At 42.4% G+C, this 20,070-nt stretch overlaps 1 protein-coding gene across 1 annotated transcript in view; it reads left to right on the plus strand.

The window, feature by feature from the left end:
- The first annotated feature begins 249 nt into the window (after positions 1–249).
- The window catches only part of RNF157 (ring finger protein 157), a 79,953-nt gene continuing 60,132 nt past the window's right edge, over positions 250–20,070 (plus strand). Inside the window, exon 1 of the mRNA XM_052657171.1 lies at positions 250–337. Within this exon, the coding sequence (XP_052513131.1) occupies positions 250–337 (88 nt within the window). The remainder of the gene's footprint in view (positions 338–20,070) is intronic.

The following is a 20,070-nucleotide window of genomic DNA, read 5'->3' on the forward strand; positions in this document are numbered from 1 at the left end:
CTAGCCGCGGCTGACATCACGAGGCCTGAGGCGGCGGCGGCGCCCCCGGCCCGGCCCGCAGCCCCCCTCGGCATAGGCGCCGCCGCGGGGCCCGGCGGAGGATGGTGCGCGGCGCGCCCGGGGCTGCCCGCCGCCGAAGCCGCAGCGCCGAGGCAGGAGCGGGCCGCGGCGCGCAGCCGACCCCCGCACCGGACGCGGGGCGAGCGGCCGCCGCGGTGAGGCGCCCAGGGCGGCGCGCGCGCAGCGGCCATGGGGGCCCTGACCAGCCGGCAGCACGCGGGCGTGGAGGAGGTGGACATCCCGTCCAATTCCGTGTACCGCTACCCGCCCAAGTCCGGTGAGCGCGAGCCGGGGCTGCGAGGAGGTCGCGATGCCCCCGCGCGGGGGGTCCCCCGGGGGCCCAGGGGACCCAGAGGCCGACGGCGCTGCAGAGCCATCTCGGAGGGTGGGAGGTGTTGGACCAGGTCTGGGAGGGGCTGCTTTAGGGCCCTTGGCGGGGGTCGCCGGGGTGGGCAGCCCCTCCGCCGGGGGCTGGGAGCGGCCTGCGCGCCATCGGGTCCTGTGACGGAGACGTGCGCTCGGGGGACTGCGGCTCCGAGGGGCGGGGTGTCCACGGCGCAGACCGGGTCCCTTCCTTCCCGCCCGGTGCCCGGGCCCCCTCAGGAGCTGAGGGTGAGGTGGAACGGGTTGGCATCCGAAGCGGGCACCTGTGCTAGGTGCTGGCCCTGGTGGCCTCCGGAGAGGGAGGCACAGGTTTGAATTAGGTTCTCCTGGTTGCGGGGTTGGGGGGTGCTGCTGGAGGATGGCGGCGAAAATGCGTTTGCTGTTGCGGGTGCTTTTTCAAGAGGCTGTCAGAAGAAAGGAGTTTAACAGAAATGTATCAGAGTCATTCGGGTTGTCGCTTTGCCAGAGTAGTGGCAACCCTGGCATTTGGAATGAGAATAGCCCTGGGATAGGGCACAGGTATTGATAATGTCTAGAAGTATTATGTTTGTTTTCAGAATCATTAAAACGATATATGTCTCCAGCCTCTGGCTTGTACCATAAATATTGGAAGTGGAGGAGAATTTTGACAGCACAGAGAGGCTTACAAGTGGATTGAGCACCAGCCAGTTCGAAACTGCTAGCCAAGACCCTAACTCCTGGCTCTTTGTTTTTCAATACTTTTCTCAAGACTTCTGGGGACCCATGGCTACCATCTTCCCTTCGGCTTTGGACCTGATGAAGATTTTCATGATCTTGGAGAGATGTCAGAATTACAGCAGTAGAATAAAGACATGCTAATGAGATGAGCTGGTTTCTCAGCAGTCGATCCAGTTTGTGCCAGGTGAAAGCTGGGACCAGACAATGAAGCTGCACCCTGCAGTGTGTCTGCCAGGCTGTGTTGCACACTGCTTTTGTGGCAAAGAATGAAACGTTGCAGACATGAATATGCTTTTGAACTGCTTTAGTATAGTCTGAGATCAAGGGAGGCATTATTAGTGTTTTAATAAAGCTCTGGCTAATTACAACTATGAACCCAGTGCTAAAGGAGGCATGCATTTTGCTTTTTAGTCGACAAAAATATACACAATTATTTGTGGACTTTTCTGAAATCACTTAGCTTTTATTGATTCGCATATGGAGCGTGTTTTGCTGAACTTGGAGTTTGCAGTGGAGTTCACTGCCTCAGAAGAGTATTTATCCATCCGTCACTTATCGGAATAAGCATAGGTCGATCAAAGTCCCCAAAGGATATTGATCCAACTGTGGATCTTGGATGATGATAATACAAGGGTAATGGACCAAACTGAAACTTTCCCTAACCATCACCCTCCATACTTATAGTCTTAAATCATCATCTCTGCTCTACCAATCTTTTTTAACCCATTTTTTAATCAGAGCTTTTGCACGAGAGAAATCTTTGTAGCAAGTGGACCAAATTTTGTATGTTGAACGTAAAACACAGAAAATAGGAATCAGAACATTCATGTCCCAGTCGGCAGACCTCTGTATACTTGAAAATTTGTGTACTTGGCGTATATGCGCTAGTCTAGAGGCATCTGCTATCTTTCACGTGATCTTTATCATTATTATTGTTTTATTTATTCGGCTGTGTTGCCTCATTTCGGCACACGGGGATCTTTCTCTGCAGAGAACTGACTCTGTCTAGGACTCTCTCTAGTTGTGGCTCGAGGGTTCAGTAGTTACAGCACAGAGGCTTAGTTGTTCCATGGCATGTGGGATCTTGGTTCTCTGACGAGGGATCGACTCTTCGTCCCCTGCATTGCAAGGCAGATGCAAGTCCCTTGTGTGATCTTTAAATTTACCTGATTATTGGATTATAATATTTTTTGGTTTTTTTGGCCGGGCAGTGCAGCATACAGAGTCCCTACCAGAAATAGGACTGATGCCCCCTGCATTGGAAGCTTAGAGTCTTAACTGCTGGACCATCAGGGCAGTCCCTGGATTATAGTATTTGAGCCCCAAAGGAACCTTGCAGAGAATCTGGCCCCTGATCCATTCATTTGGCAGGTAAGAAAATGGAGACTCAGAGAAGTGGGTTGGTAAAGGCCAAGGTTACCCAGCAAGTTAGTGCTTTTCTTACTAAACCATCAGCCTCTGCCTTTCTTAAGGAATTGGATTTTGAACTCATCCTTGATGATTAGTGGAATGGAGGCTATTCTGCATCAGTATTGGTACAAAACTCAGAGGCCTGTCTCCCTGTTGAAGGATCAGACTGGGCTGATCTTGAGGTCTCCCTATCTTTGGTGCTGAGAGTGGAACAAAGCAAACAGCAGAATCAGCTTTCTCCAGGTGACCAACCTGGCTGAGCTGGGACCGCCCTCTGGCTCACCAGGAAGTCTCTATAACTCCACGTGCCCAGCAGAAATTGGTTTTTCTGCTTTTTGTATTTTTAAAGGAACCCCTTAATTTTGTACGCATGTTGACCTGGAAACATTTAAAAGATATTGAGAACAGCTGATTTCATGTTGGCACTTGGGTTTATAGCTTTTTTTTTGTTCTTTACTAGAGATAGGTGAAAATAAAATAGCCTAAAATTGTTTAGAATTAATTATTTTTTGAATCAGTCATAGAGTCACATAGTTCAAAGTTGAAAAGAATGAGAAGGCATACAGTGAGAGTCTAGTTCTCACAGTGCCTGTTCATCCACCCAGTTCCTCCCCATATGCTGCCCATACCTACGTAACCACTTTCTGGAGTTCTTCCAGTTTCTTGTGTAAATACAAGTGTAACTACTTAGACTGCTCTGCACTGTGTTTTGTTTTGTTTTTTTTACTTTCAAAGATATTGGAGGTCTTTTTCTGTTATCTCCATATTAGGGTTTTTGTTGTTGTTGTTGCTGTTATTGTTGTTCTTTTAAAAAATAAAACAACTAAAAAAAATTTCATTAAAAAACAAAACAATCAATTAAAAAATAAAATAACATTCCTTGGTGTGTACGTGCTATTGGTTTTTCACGCAGTCTGCTACTGGTGAACATTTGGAAGTGTCTTTCCGCCCCAACCTTTTACTATTACAAACAATGCGGCAATGACTAGTATTATGCATATGTTCTCAGGCAGTTTTTAGCTTTGTTAATAAATACACAAATATTAATCATTTAAATAACAGGAAGTGTGTTGGGAATTTGTTGCTGTAGACTGTTTCTACATTAGCATAGAAAGCTGTTTTCAGCACTGTTCTGCACAGTGCTAAAAGGCACAGGGTTGTGCCTTTGTAATTTTTGAGTTGGAAGCCATTCTGTGCTTTTAAATCCTCCTCTGAGATCTTTGTTTCTTTCAAAGCCCATGATCATTTGTTCAGCAAAGGTATAGTTTTGCTGAGGTGTTGTTTTTATGCACGCAGGCCCAACTTTTGAAAGGTGTCTCCATATTGATAAGGGTCATTGGTTCTGTTTTCCTCTGTCCAGGAAGAAATAGCATACCATAAAGACATTCACTTTAATTCAGTACCTGATAAATCTAGTTCATTTCCCTCTTACATATTTGAGCAAATTGGAAAATAGGAGTAATTCATTTTGCTTAGGTGTTAAGAGGGAAACTTATTATAAAAATTTAAGATGGGGAAGGGATAGTTAGGGGGTTTGGGATGGACATGTATACACGGCTGTATTTAAAATGGATAACCAACAGGGACCTACTCTGTAGCACATGGAATTCTGCTCGATGTCACTTGGCAGCGTGGATGGAAGGGGAGTTCGGGGGAGAATGGTTACATGTATGTATATGGCTGAGTCCCTTCTCTGTTCACCTGAAACTATTCACAACATTGTTAATTGGCTATACTTCAATACAAAATAAAAAGTTAAAAACATAGAGTAAAATTAAAAATGGTGAAACTTCCCTAGTGGTCCAGTGGTTAAGAACATGCCTTGCAGTGCAGGGGATTAGATCCCTGGAAACTAAGATCCCACATGCCCCGGGGCAACTAAACCCATACCCAAACACCACAGCTACTGAGCACTGCAAGTAGAGATCCCACATGAGGGGACAAAGACCCTGCGTGCTGCATCTAAGGCCTGATGCAGCCAGATAAATAAATAAATAATTTTTTAAAAAGTAAATAAAATTCAGAATGGTAATCAGAGTCCTGGACAGCTAACATCATCATTCTCCAAATTTTTTGTTGTATTGGAGTACACATATGCTTGTCAAGTGGGTCTGTCCTAGGGCAAGAGCAGTTTCTGAAGCATGGGTACTAAGTCTTTGCTGGTTGTACAGTTATAAAAGTTTCTCTTAGCTTTGTTGTTGTTTAGTTGATGAGTCATGTCTGACTCTTTAGCAACCCCGTGGACTGTAGCCAGCCAGGCTTCTCTGTCCATGGGATCTCCCAGGCAAGAATATGGAGTGGGTTGCCATTTCCTTCTCCGGGGGTCTTCCCAGCCCAGAGATCGAACCCTCGTCTCGTGCATTGGCAGGTGAATTCTTTACCACCGAGCCGCCAGGAAAACTTACTGCAGAATAAAGAATTATTTGGTTTTGGCAAATTTTGATTGATGCATTAACCAAAATTAAGTAGGTCTCTTGGGACTTCCCTGGTAGTCCAAAGTTTAAGACTTAGCCTTCTAATGAAGGGGGTACAGGTTCGATCCATGGTCAGGGAGCTGGGATCCCACATGCCTTGAGGTCGAAAAAACCAAAACATAAAACAGAAACAATGTTGTAACAAATTCAATAAATACTTTAAAAATAGTCCACACATAAAAAAATATTTTAAAATGGTAAAAAAAAAGGTTTCTAAAATTTTTAGTAAATACATTTAATACCATAATAAAGCTAATGGTTGTTCTATTTAATGGTGGAGTCATAAAGCTCAAGAGTTCAAATGCTGGTGTTAGTTTTGAACACTTAAAAGGTGGTAATTCTACTTTGGAAACCTCCAGTATTTTTGCTTTATTTGTACCTTACTTCATTGAGAGCAGACTGATTTCTTTTACTTTTCGATTGTGTCTTATGATTGAGGGCCTTTGATTTCCTTATATGATAGTGGTTGTGTTCTTTTGTTCCTTAGCACCTCTCTTCTCATTCTGTTTATTACTGTCAACGCACATTATCGGGCACTGATGGACTGTGCTGTGTGCTAGTGTATAGATTCTGATCCTGGGATTTTGATGCCTATGGCAAGCATCAGGATAGAAGCCCTCAAATCAACTTTGTAGTTCATGATGTGGGTCACAGAAGGGAGGATTAACAATACAGGCTCTATGGTGGTTGTATCACCAGGGTTCTCCAGAGAAAGAGAACCAATAGGAGATGTACACATATAATTGCCCTCCGTTATTGTGAGGCTGGCAAGTCTGAAAGTTGTAGGGCTGGCCAGCAAGCTGGATTCTCAGGAATTCATGTTGTATTCGTCAGTCTGAAATCTGTAGGACAGGCTGCCAGACGAGAAACTCAGGCAGGATTTCTGTGTTTGGTTTTTTTTTCCCCATACTTTAAACTTTTTATTTTGCATTGGGGTATAGCCAGTTAACAATGTCGTGGTAGTTTCAGGTGAACAGCAAAGGGACTCAGCCATACATATGTATGTGAATCTTACAGCGGAATTCCTTTTCCTCTGGGAAACCTCAGTTTTGGCTTTTAAAGCCTTCAACTGATTGGATGAAGCCCACCCACATTATCCAGGTTAATCTCTTTTACTTAAAGTCAACTAATTATAAAGGTTAATTACATCTACAAAATACCTTCACAGCAACATCTAGATTGGTGTTTGGACAAACGACTGACCACCATAGCCCTAGCCAAGTTGACATAAAAATTAACAATCATAGTGATTCTTTTTTTGTTTTTTTTTTTTTTTTTGCTGTGCTGCATGACTTTTCAGGATCTTAATTCCCCAACCATGGATCAAACCTGTGGTAGTGAAAGTATGGAGTCCCAACCACTGGACAACCAGGAAATTCTCAGTAGCTTCTTATTTTATCAAATTATTTGTGCTAGATAGGCACAAAACTTTGGCTCCAAGTTTTTAGTTTCTGAAAGAGCGCCTGTGCTGGGAAATCATATTTTTAAATGTCTAAAAATTACAGTCTTTAAAAATCATTATTTAAGAATTACACTCCTTCCAGAATTTCAGTGCTTATCATCTAGTATCAAATGTAGAATGCAGTCATAAAGAGATAAATAAGAATATAAAATATACCATGATCAGGTGGAATTTATGCCAGGAATGCATGGTTGGTTTAATATCTGAAAAATCAATTGATGTTAATGCACCATATTAGTAGAATAAAGAATAAAAACTACATGATCTCCAGTACCTTGGATCAATACTGCTTAACATATCCAATACCTTTTCAAATAAAAACATTCAACAAACTTGGAATAGAAAGGTGCTTCTTCACTCTGATGTAGGATATCTATGAGATACTCATAGCTACCAGTATAATTAATGGTGAGATACAGATTTCTTTCCTCCTAAGATCAGGGTCAAGACAAGGATGTCTGCTTTTGCCATTCAGTAATGACTGAAGATTCTAACTGGATTGGAGATTCTAACAATAAGGTCAAACAAAGAAACACATAAAAAAGAAATTTTAAGGCAACCAGATCGTAAAGAAAAAAGTGAAACTGTATTCACAGATGACATGATCCTATGTATAGAAAATACTCAGGATTCTACAAAAAAAAGCCTACTATAACTAATAAATGAGTCAGGTTGTAGATAAAAGATCATATAAACACAAAAAAATCAATTGTGCTTTTATATACAAGCAATTATCTGAAGGGGTTCCCTGGTGGCTCAGCGGTAAAGAGTCCGCCTGCAATGCAGAGGACTTGGAGACCTGGGTTCAGTTCCTGGGTCAGGAAGATCCCCTGGAGGAGGAAATGGCAACCCACTCCAGTAATCCTGCCTGGAAAATCCCATGGACAGAGGAGCCTGGCGGGTTCCATGGGGTTGCAAAAGAGTTGGACACTACTGAGTGGCTAAACAACAACAAATAATCTGAAAATGAAATTAAGAAAACCGTTCCATTCCCAATAGCAGCAAAAAGAATGTAGTCATTTTCAGGAATAAATTTAACTTAAGTGTGTGATTCGTACACTAAAAATGCTAAAATGTTATCAAGATTAGTGCTCTAACTAAAGATTAGTTTAAAGAGGTCTATATAAATAGACATTTCATGTTCATGAATTGGAAAACTCAGTTGAGATGCCAGTGGTCTCCCAATTGATCTAAAAATTGACTACGTTCTCTGTCACAACCCCAACAGACTTTTTTGAAGAAACTGGCCAGCCAGTTCTAAAATACATGCGGACAAGCGAAGGATCTAGAATATCGTTAACAATTTTGAGAAGGAAGAACAAACTTGGAAGATTTTCATTACCCAATTTCAAAAATTACATCAAGACATGGTGTGGTGTTGGTACAGCTAGAAGCATATAGATCAGTAGAATTCAAGACAGAAATAAATCCTTATATTTATGGTCAGTGGTTTTTGACAGAAGTGCCAAGACAGTTCAACAGGGAGAGGATATGCTTTTCAACAAATGGTGCTAGGATAATTGGATATTGACAAGCATAAAAATGAGCTTAGACCCTTTATTCACATCACCAAAAATTAACTCACATAGAATGAATGAATGAAATAGAATGAAAATATTGACCATGGAGTGGAAGAAAATATTTGCAAATCTTCTATATGGTAAGGGATTTGTGTCTAGATTATATAAAGAATGTGTGCAATTCAAAAACAAAAGGACAACCTGAAAAGGAGCAAAGTTCTTCAGTAAACATTTCTCCAACAAAGATACACAAATGAACAATAAGCATGTTAGTAATGAAAAGATGCTTACTATTGTTGGCCTTTGCTGCTGCTGCTAAGTCGCTTCAGTCGTGTCCGACTCTGTGCGACCCCATAGACGGCAGCCCACCGGGCTTCCCCATCCCTGGGATTCTCTAGGCAAGAATACTGGAGTGGGTTGCCATTTCCTTCTCCAATGCATGAAAGTGAAAAGCCAAAGTGAAGCCGCTCAGTCGTGTCTGACTCCTAGCGACCCCATGGACTGCAGCCCACCAGGCTCCTCTGTCCATGGGACCTTCCAGGCAAGAGTTCTGGAGTGGGGTGCCATTGCCTTCTCCAGTTGGCCTTTCAGTTCAGTTCAGTCGCTCAGTTGTGTCCGACTCTTTGCAACCCCATGAATTGCAGCACGCCAGGCCTCTGTCCATCACCAACTCCCGGAGTTCACTCAGACTCACATCCATCGAGTCAGTGATGCCATCCAGCCATCTCATCCTCTGTCGTCCCCTTCTCCTCCTGCCCCCAATCCCTGCCAGCATCAGAGTCTTTTCCAGTGAGTCAACTCTTCGCATGAGGTGGCCAAAGTATTGGAGCTTCAGCTTCAGCATCATTCCCTCCAAAGAAATCCCAGGGCTGATCTTCTTCAAAATGGACTGGTTGGATCTCCTTGCAGTCCAAGGGACTCTCAAGAGTCTTCTCCAACACCACAGTTCTAAAGCATCAATTCTTCGGCGCTCAGCTTTCTTCACAGACCAACTCTCACATCCATACATGACCACTGGAAAAACCATAGCCTTGACTAGATGGACCTTTGTTGGCAAAGTAATGTCTCTGCTTTTTAATATGCTATCTAGGTTGGTCATAACTTTCCTTCCAAGGAGTAAGCGTCTTTTAATTTCATGGCTGCAACCACCATCTGCAGTGATTTTGGAGCCCCCCAAAATAAAGTCTGACACTGTTTCCACTGTTTCCCCATCTATTTCCCATGAAGTGATGGGACCAGATGCCACGATCTTCGTTTTCTGAATGTTGAGCTTTAAGCCAACTTTTTCGCTCTCCTCTTTCACTTTCATCAAGAGGCTTTTGAGTTCCTCTTCACTTTCTGCCATAAGGGTGGTGTCATCTGCATATCTGAGGTTATTGATATTCCTCCCGGCAATCTTGATTCCAGCTTGTGCTTCTTCCAGCCCAGCGTTTCTCATGATGTACTCTGCACAGAAGTTAAATAAGCAGGGTGACAATATACAGCCTTGATGTACTCCTTTTCCTATTTGGAACCAGTCTGTTGTTCCATGTCCAGTTCTAACTGTTGCTTCCTGACCTGCATATAGGTTTCTCAAGAGGCAGGTCAGGTGGTCTGGTATTCCCATCTCTTTCAGAATTTTCCACAGTTTATTGTGATCCACACAGTCAAAGGCTTTGGCATAGTCAGTAAAGCAGAAATAGATGTTTTTCTGGAACTCTCTTGCTTTTTCCTTTAGGGGAATGCAAATCAAAACTGCAGTTAGATTACCACTTCACAGCCACTAGGATGGCAATAATTTTTAAAAACAAATAGTAAGAGTTGGTGAGAATGTGGAGAAACTGAAATCCTGGTCCACCATTGATGGGAATGTAAAAAGGTACAGCTGCTATGGAAAACAATTTGACAGCTCCTCAAATGCTTTGTTACTTTATAACTCAGCAATTACAGTCCTAGGGGTGTATGTGTGTGTATGTATGCCCAAGAAAAATAAAAATATTCCATACCAAAACATGTAGATGAACGTTCATAGCAGCATTAGTCATAGTAGCCAAGAGGTGGGAATAACCCTAATGTTCAACAACTGGTGACTGGAACAACTGATAAAATGTGGTAAATCCGTGCAGTGGAGTGTTATTCGTCAGTAAAAAGGAATGACATATTGATATGTGCTATAGCTTAGCTGAAACCTGAAAGTCACTAACATGAAGTGAAAGAAGCCAGAGGCAAAAGGGCATATATTGTATAATCCTGTTTATATGACATGTCCAGAAGAGGCAAATCCATAGAGACAGAAAGGAGATTAGTGACTGCCAGTGGCTGGGGGAGGGGGAGATGAGAAGTGATTGCTAACAGGGTTTCTTTCTGGGATTATGAGAATGTTCTAAAATTAGATAATGATGAATAGTTGCATAACTTGTGAATATACTAAAAAACCATCGAACTGTATGTTTTAAATAGATGGATGGTATGGTATGTGAATTATCTCTTGGTAAAGCTGTTTTTAAAAGGGACCTAGGACCTCCCCAGGGCTCCCTTAGTGGCTCAGATGTAAAGAATCTGCCTGCCAGTGCAGGAGACTCAGGTTCTATCCTTGGGTCAGGAAGATCCCCTGGAGAGGGAAATGGCAACCCCCTCCTGTGTTCTCATCTGGGAAATTCCATGGACAGAGAAGCCTGTTGAGCTACAGTCCATGGGGTCACAAAAAAAGCTGGACACGTCTTAGTGACTAAATGACAGCAAAGAGGACTTCCCTGGTGTCCCCATGGTTAAGACTGCCTTCCAATGCAGGCGGCGAGAGTTCAAACCCTGGTTGAGGATCCCACATACTCCATGATGGGGCCAAAAATTTTTAAAAATGGACTTAGATTCAAGAGTTAGAACTATAAAACCCCTAAAAGAAGACATAGGAGAAGCTATGTATTTGTTTCAGATTGGGCAGAGTTCTTTGATACAATGCCAAAAGCTAAATCCATAAGGGAAAAAACTGATAAATTGGATTTCTTCCAAATTAAAAATGTTTTTACTTCAAACAACATTAAGGAGATGAAAAGACAAGCCACCTTCTGAATGAAAATATTTGCGAAACACATAGAGGATTTACATCCAGAATATTTTGACAACTCTTACAACTCAATATTAAGACAACAACTCAATTTAAAAATGGACAAAAGAGTTGAATAGACATTTCACCAAAGAAGATACAGGAATAGCCAGTAAACGCATGGAAAGATGCTCAGCATCAGTAGTTATTAGGGAAGTACAATTAAAACCACAATGAGATAGCACTTCAAAACTGCTAGGAAAGCAACAGGAAAAAAGACAACATCACGTGTTGGTGAGAAGGCAGAGAAATTGGGATCCTTGTACCTTACAGGTGGGAACAAAATGGTAATGGCCAATTTGGAAAAGAGTCTTAAAAAGTTAAGTCCAGTGTCTTAAAAAGTTAAACATAAACTCACCTTATGGTCTAGCAGTTGCACTCCTCTCGTTGTTCACTGGCTCAGTCGTGTCCGACTCTTTGCGACCCCATGGACTGCAGCACACCGGGGCTTCCCTGTCCTTCACCATCTCCCAGAGCTTGCTCAAACTCATGTCCATTGAGACGATAATGGCATCCAGCCATCTCATACTCTGTCGTCCCCTTCTCCTGCCTTCAATCTTTCCCAGCATCAAGGTCTTTTCCAACGAGTATATCTGTTAAAAAAAAATGAAGACATAGATACGCACAGCACCGTGTGTTCAGTTGTTCATAACAGCATTGCTCATAATGATCAAAAAACTGAAAGTAATCCAAATGTCCATCAACTGGTGAATGGATTAACAAAATAAGGTATATTCATTCATTACAATACTATTCAGCAATTTAAAGAAAACAGCTATTGATATACACTACACAATGCAGATTAACCCCATAAACATTGTGGTAAGTGAAAGTAGCCAGATACAAGATGATGTATTATTGTATGTGTCCATTTGTATGGACTAGAAACAGCAAATACAAAGAATTAGAAAGCAGAGCAGGGTTTGCTTAAGGCTGGGGGTGGGAGTGGGAATTAGTTGTAAATGGACACAAGGGAGCATTTTGTGGTGGTGATGTTTTCAACTGGATTGTGGTGATAGTTGCCAAAATCATTGAATTGTAGCATGGATGAATTTTATGCTGTGTATATTATACCTCAATAAAAACTGTTTTTAAAAATAACAGTCAAGAGACTTCCCTGGTGGTCCAGTGGTTAAGACTCTGAGCTCCCAATGCAGGGGGCTTGGGTTCCATCCCTGGTCAGGGAACTAGATCCCACACGCAGCAAAGATGGAAGATCCCAAATGCTGCATCTAATTCCCGGCGCAGCCAAATGCATAAATAAATATGAAAAAAGGAAATACCAAGTGTTTTATGCCAGTTGAATAAAATAAAGAGAAGAGCTTGAGGACTTCCCTGGTGGTCCCGTGGTTAAGAAGCCATTGGCCAGTGGGGGGAACACGGGTTTGAGCCCTCGTCGGGGAAGGTTCCACATGCCTCAGGGCAAGTAAGCCTGCACACCACAACTGGTGAGCTCGTGCTGTAGAGCCAGCGAGCTGCAACCACTGAGCCCACGGGCTGCAGCTCCTGAAGCTCTCAAGCTCTAGAGCCGTGCCCCGCGACAGGAGAGTCCACCATGGTGCAAAGCCCCCTCACCGCAATGAGAAAGTAGCTCCTGCTCACCACAGCTGGAGGAAGCCCACCACATGCCACATCTAAGGCCCAGAGCAGTCAAATAAAGAAAGAAATGCTAAAAAAGACAGAAATTAGTGTTGAAGTCTTCTGAGCATTCATAAGGTGAATGAAGTGTGAGAAAAGACAGTTGGCCTGGTTGGCCTCGTTCCAGAGAAGAGTTTCAGCGCAGTGCTGTAAAGATCGGAGGGGTTGTTGGATGTGGGGGTGGGAGCAGACAGAGGATGGAGGAATGGATTAATGGATGGATGGGCTGGTGGGTGGATGAGTGCGTGGATGGATGGTTGGGTCTTCAGGCATTTGTTTTTGTGTTTGTTTTTTAAGTGAGGGAGAGAATATGTTTGTAGAGGCCAACAAAAAAGCCAGTGGAGAACGAGGAATGGAAATCTTGAGTAAGAAGGATTGTTGCTGATGAGGTCTGGAGGAGGTAGAGTTAGTTGGGAATGAGAACCCAGGTGAAAAAATCACGCTTGCGATGGGGACAATAGGAATATCTTCTTGAGACGGGAAGAAAGGATGAATACAAATATAGGGAAGGTGAAGGTATTGAGACTTTGGTAACTACAGGGTTTTTAAGGTGCTCCACAAAGTAGAAGGAAAACAGGTAGAAGGGTCAACGTTGGGGACTTGAGAACGTGGGAAGGTTTGGGTCCACTGACTGTGTCTTGCTGTATATACTGTGAAGCTACAGTTGTTAAAACCGTACTGTGGGACTTCCCTGGTGGTCTAGTGGCTAAGACAACCACACTTCCAATGCAGGGGCCCCGGGTTTGATCCCAGGTCGGGGAACCAGATCCCACATGCTGCAACTAAGGGTTCCCATGGCACAACTGGAAAGGTCCTGCACACCACAGCTGAGACCCCGGGGTGCACCAACCCCCCAAAAACCCTATATCGTACTTGTTCAGAATAGAATAGGACCCAGATCTAGATATATATATATAGCATGATAAAAATCAAATTTCAATTAGTGGAGGAGCCCAAGGGCCACGACTTGTGAGCCTGTGCTCTAGAGCTTGGGAACCACAGTTAAGCACAGATGTCCTAGAGCCTGACTGAGCGGCAGGAGAAGCCACCGCAATGCGAGGCCCAGGCCCCGCAAGTAGAGGGGAGCCCCACTCGGCACAGCTGGAGAAAGCCCCGTGGCAGCGAAGACCCAGCACAACCACAAATAAACAAGAAAGTGAAATAATCAGTGGGGGAGATGGAATAGTCGAGAAATTATGTTAGTGATGTTTCCTATTTGGAAAAAAAAAATTAAACCCTTATCTCACACAGTTCACAAGGACAAATTCCAGATGTAAAAACAATAAAATAAAAAAACTAGTCGGGGTGATGGGCTCTCCGTCTTAGGACCATGGCCCGGTTTGTCCGTAACCTCGCGGAGAAGACCCCGGTGCTGGTCAACGCTGACTTACTCGAAGCCTCGATTGGCCACGTTTTGGTACTATGCCAAGGAGGAGCTGGTTCCTCTAACCCCTGCTGAGATCCCTACAGCAATTCAGAGCTTGAAAAAAATTATCAACAGTGCTAAAACTGGTAGCTTCAAACAGCTCACTGTTAAGGAAGCTGTACTGAATGGTTTGGTGGCCACTGAGGTGTGAATGTGGTTTTATGTTGGCAAGATTATAGGCAAGCGTGGCATCATTGGCTATGATGTTTGAAGACCAATTTTTAACGTGATTATATTTGCTTTATTATTCAAGTGTTCTTGGATCATGTGTGAGCAGACTGCTATTTGAATAAAATAAGACAATGTGTCAGAAAAAAGAAAAAAGAAAACCAGGCAAGCAACATAAACGAGAAAGAGTAGGGAGCATTTATCAGGAGGGAAACAGTTAATTCAATCTAGGCAGTCAATGGGATTATAGTATAATGGTTAAGAGCACACACAGGCTCGGGAATAAAAATAGCTGGATTGGGGGCATGGCACTGGCTCTTCTTAACTGTGTGACCTTGGACAAAGTCCTTAACCTCTCTGGGCATTCAATTCCTCTTTGGTAAAATAAGAAAAAAAAAATAGTTGACACGCACCTTATAGGGTTGTAAGGAATATGTAATATTTGTTACTATAGCACTGGTATATAGAGTAAGCCTTCAAAAAGAGGTTGTTTTTATATAGTCATTAAGAACAATGAGCTTGGGAATTCTCCGGTGGTTCAGTGGTTAGGACCTGGCCTGGTCTGGGTTCGATCCCCTGGTCAAGGAACTAAGATTTTGTAAGCTAATTGGAGTGGGCCAGGGGAAAAAACAATGAAGTCAATCCATAAGTCCATACATAAGTACAGACCTGGAAAGATGCCAATATTACATTAGAGAAAAAAAGCTACATGCAGATCAATATGAGTAATATTTTAAGTAGGTTAAAAAACAAAGTAAAGCAAAACCGAAAACTTGAATGTGCTTATATATGTATAGGAAAACCTAGAAGGCTGCAAACTGTTTTTTGTTGTTTGTTTGGGGGGAGAATCATTATCTTTTTTAAGTTAATTAATTTTGGTTTTGGCTGCTCTGGGTCTTCACTGCTGTGCACAAGCTTCCTCTCGTCGCCGCCAGCAGGGGCTACTCTTCGTGAGGGTGCGCAGGCTTCTCACTGCAGTGGGTTGTTACCGAGCACCGGTTCTAGGCACGTGGGCTCAGTACTTGCTACGAGGTGTGTGGAATCTCCCCAGACCAGGGATTGAACCTGTGTCCCCTGCACGGGCAGGCAGATTCTTAACCACCGGACCGCCAGGGAAGTCCCCCCAAATTAAGAGTTTTTGTTTGTTAACATTTAGGGTATCCATTAAATACAGAGTTGAAGAAAATGAGAAGTGTCAACTGCCCTTTATTGTGTGATGTAATAGTCCATAGTGGTTTGGTGGGAAATGTCAGAATATCTCATTAGGGCAGACATAAATTCTGGAATCCACTGAGCAACATTTACTTTCATTATGATGTTAGGAATGTACCCCAGTAGTGTAGTTCATTGGGTAAACTAGTTAAGATTGTTAATTTCAAGATATTTCTTTTTCACATGGTGAGTAACAAATAGCTGTATTCTTCTTAGCGGATAGTTGAAAAAAGAATGTGGCTAGCACCTGAAAATATTTTTATATTGATTACATGTTGAAGTAATATTTTAGATATATTGGGTTATTAGAATATCCAACATTGGGTTAAATAAAATATATTCAAATTAATTGTGATTATTTTTACTTAAAAAAATATGGCTCTTAGATAATTTAAAATTACATATGTGGCTTGCTTTTTTTTTGGTCACGCCTCAAGACATGTGAGATCTTAGTTCCCTGACCAGAGATTGAACCCTTGACTCTACAGTGGAAGACCAGAGTCAACCACTGCACCTTCAGGGAAGCCCTGTCATGGTATATTATTACTGAACAGTGCTGATCTGGAAGAACAGTACTGGTGTAATTTTCTTCCCTTGTAAGTGATTTTTAAAAATCTGGATGCCTTTTTTTTCTCTAATACTCAAAAAAAAAAAAAAAAAAATACTGAATTGTACTAGTACTGATCATTCTGGGCCAGACCTTATGGGGTTTTCCCCCTTGATATTTTATTTTTATTGTGGTTAAAAATACATAACATTAAACTTAACCACCTTAACCATTTTCAAGTGTTAACAGTTCATTAGTGTTAAGATCTCTAGAACTTTTTCTTCTTGCAAAACTGAAACTATACCCATTAATCACTGATTCCCCCCTTTCCCTCCCCCACACACCTTATGTTTCAAATACAATTTAGGGGGTGAGTGATGAAGTAGGAGTTTAGGATTAAAATGTCTATACTACTATATGTGAAATAGATACCAACAAGGACCAACTGTATAGCACAAGCAGTTATACTCTATATACTTAGTATCTTGTAATAACTTGTAATGGAAAAGTATATCTATAACCGAATCACTTTGCTATACTCCTGAAACTAACACACCATTGTAAATCAACTATATTTCAATAAAAACTTTTCTTAAAAGTATATAATTTTTGTGTATGATGTGGCTTCTTTTTTCCAGTTCGACTGATATAATTGACAAATAACATTCTGTAAGTTTAAGGGGCACAACATGATAGTTTGATCTAGATGTATCTTGCAAAATGATTACCGCAAGATATGTCTTTTTAAAAATAAGGGTTAGATTTTTTTAAATTGAGTTTATTGCTGGCTGCACTGGGTCTTCATTGCTTTGCGAGGGCTTTTCTCTAGTTGCGGCGAGCTGGGGCCACTCTGCGTTTCGGTGCACTGACTTCTCTTGCTGTGAAACACGGGCTCTGGGCTCTGGAGCTCAGCAGTTGTGGCTCCTGGGCTTCACTCTTCCTTGGCATATGTGGAATCTTCCCGGGCCAGCGATCAAACCAACATCCTCTACATTAGCAGGTGGCTTCTTAACCCTTGGACCAGGGACGTCCCAAGATGTATCTTCTTAAAGCCTGCAAAGAATTCCAATTATGATTTGGTTAATAAATTATAGCCAACTATGGGACTTCCCTGGAGGTTCAGTGATTAGGATTCCATACTTTCTATGCGAGGACTGCAGGTTTGATCCCTGGTCAGGGAACTAAGATCCCACATGCTACATAGGTGGCCTACAAAGTAAAATAAAAACTCTAAATAAAAATTATAGCCAATTAATAATGAAAAACTTGCAGGTAATCTACTAGTCATGTGTGTTGTTTCCTTCCCGCAAATAGGCAAAGAAATGTTCCAGTGTAGTTCTTTTTTCCGTACCATTTCTGATCTTGGTGCACAGTTCTCACTAAGAAGCAGAAATGTGCACAAACTGTCCACCAGGCACTTTTTTTCAGGGACTGTTGGTGTGTTTGGTGTTCCCATCTGTTGATGTGGCCACACCGTCTAGGTCACTGCGCCCTGATCCTCACCTCTGGGCATCCTCGGCAAACAGAACGTTTTTCTTTTATCTGATGAGGCATTCATATTTTAAGTGTGTCAGGGAGATAGATCAGTGTGGCATTGACACTTCTCTCAAAATTAAAAAAATCCTCCTTTTCACCTGTGGATTATTGACCTTACTTTTAGGTCTTTGTATATGTGTGCTCTTGATTTTTAATGCCATCAAGGCTGGATTTCCCTGGCACTCCAGTGGTTAAGACTCAGTTTCCAATGCAGAGGATGTGGGTTTCATCCCTGGTTGGGGAACTAAGATCCCACATGCTGTGCAGTGCAGCCAAAAAAATTTTTTTTTCTTTTAAATAGTCATAAAATAAAATAGAGACTTCCCTGGTGGTCCAGTGGCTAAGACAGCAAGCTTGTATTCCAGGGGGCCCAAGTATGATCCCTGATCAGGAAACTAGATCCCATATTCAGCAACTAAGAGTTCACATGCCTCAACCAAGACCTGTGCAGCTGAATAGATTTATTTAAAAATAAAAAGTTGAAAGTTAAAAAAATAAAATGCCAGACAAGGCTACAGTTAGCGCTACACGCTGCTTTCTGGGTAATTTCATTCATTATCATGGCTGTCCCCAAAAGGGCATTTCCAGTAGAACCCTGCCATCTTTAATGCTTTAACCCCGAAGGCTTTAACCCTGAAGCCATTAGTGCTCTTCTCTTGCTAGAATCAATCACTACCATGTGTAAGCTGATTATCCGTTGATTTCATTGTCCTCACGTCCCTCACCTGATGGCTCCCAGGTCCTAGAAACTCAGCGTGTCCCAGATTGAACTCAGCCTGTACCACTCCAGACACCGAACCTGCTTCTCCCCATTCTTTATTCATGATCTGGGCAAGCCACCCATTAATGTAAACATCTTTCCTAATTTCACCTAATGTATAGTAAACGTATAATGTCTTAATGTGTAGAAAATGTATTTTTCTAATGTTCGACAGTAAATGATAAATTCTTTGAGATGGGTGCTTCTGTTTGTGACAGTTAGGCACCTCCTTCTCTATAAATTATGCACGTGGAAAATAGGGCTAGTAAGTGCTAGACATAAATAATTTATAACTAAGCTCCTAAATGATGAATTGCGCTGTGTATCACTGCAGATTGCTGCCCCTGTGTGTTTTCATGTTGATGGGTAACTTTCAAGGGTTCCTCCTTGATTGCTTTGGTTTCGGCTGCTTTTACCCTCAAACAAGGGGCTTTCCAGGTGGCTCAGTGGTAAAAAAATCGACCTGCTAATGCAGAAGATGCAGGTTCAATCCCTGGGTCAGAAAGATTCCCTGGAGAAGGAAATAGCAACCCACTCCAGTATTCTTGCCTGAAAAATCCAATGGACAGAGGAGCCTGGCAGGCTACGGTCCCTGGGGTCCCAAAGAGTCAGACGGAATTAAAATAATAACAACGACTCTCAAATAATGCTTTCCTGCTTGCTGGTTAATTAAAGAATTGCCTCACTTTGTGGCAAGGGATTTTATCCATGTTGTTTTGTTTAATGTGTTTCTAGACCAAAGCAACTCCATGTGTAGAAAATCCAAAAAAATGAATGTTTGATTCAGTTTTCCTGTTAGAACTTTCTTCTCTGCCTTTGTTGCTGTGGCTTCTTCACAGGCTGAAAGTGCTGAATCTCATCTTTTAGAGTTTTCTGTAAACCTAAAAAATTGAAACATTTATCCTAGCCATATAACACATAAAGAAGACTTTTTGCTGATTCGTAAGTTCTTTGTATTAATCCAAGAACTGGGGTATATGAGAGCACTGATGGAATATGATATGGCCGAGTCACTCACTTTTGAACAGTTTACGTTTATGGGAAAATTAGATTATAGAAATGTGAGCTAAGAAGCATTGGGGTTTGTTGTTGTTGTTACTGTTTTGGTTTTTTTTGGCATATAGTTGATTTACAATGTGTTAATTTCTGCTATACAGCTAAATGATTCTGTTTGTATATATACATTCTTTTTTATACTCTTTTCCATTGTGGTTTATCACAGAATATTGATGCACAGTTCGCTGTGCCATGCGGTAGGACCTGTTGTTGATCCAGTCTGTGAGAAGCATGCATTTAATCAGATTTGGAAAGTGTTCCCAGATGGAATGGGCAGTGTTACCTAAGCCTCCCTGGGTTACTTAGTGCCATCGTGTCCTGGCTCACTTCCTCCATCTGTCTCCATAAGGCAGTTGGAGATCCTGACCCTGCCTGCAGATTGCCTCTAGTTGGTGTAGGGTTGAAAATATTCCTGCCTCCTGGCTGATCAAGGTGGGACCTGACTGATGTCCCTGTAACTTTGGCCATGAAGACTGCTAATGAATTTGGGACTAGGGTGTATATGCGTGTCTGTGTCTTTCAAAATCATTAAACTTGTCCAGTTAAGCAACATAATCTGTGTGGTATGTGAGTGCCCAGTCGCTTAGTTGTGTCTGACTCTTTGAGACCCAGTGGACTCCAGCCCGCCAGGCTCCT

Source organism: Budorcas taxicolor, chromosome 19 (assembly GCF_023091745.1).
Source record: "Budorcas taxicolor isolate Tak-1 chromosome 19, Takin1.1, whole genome shotgun sequence".
NCBI classification, from domain to species: domain Eukaryota; kingdom Metazoa; phylum Chordata; class Mammalia; order Artiodactyla; family Bovidae; genus Budorcas; species Budorcas taxicolor.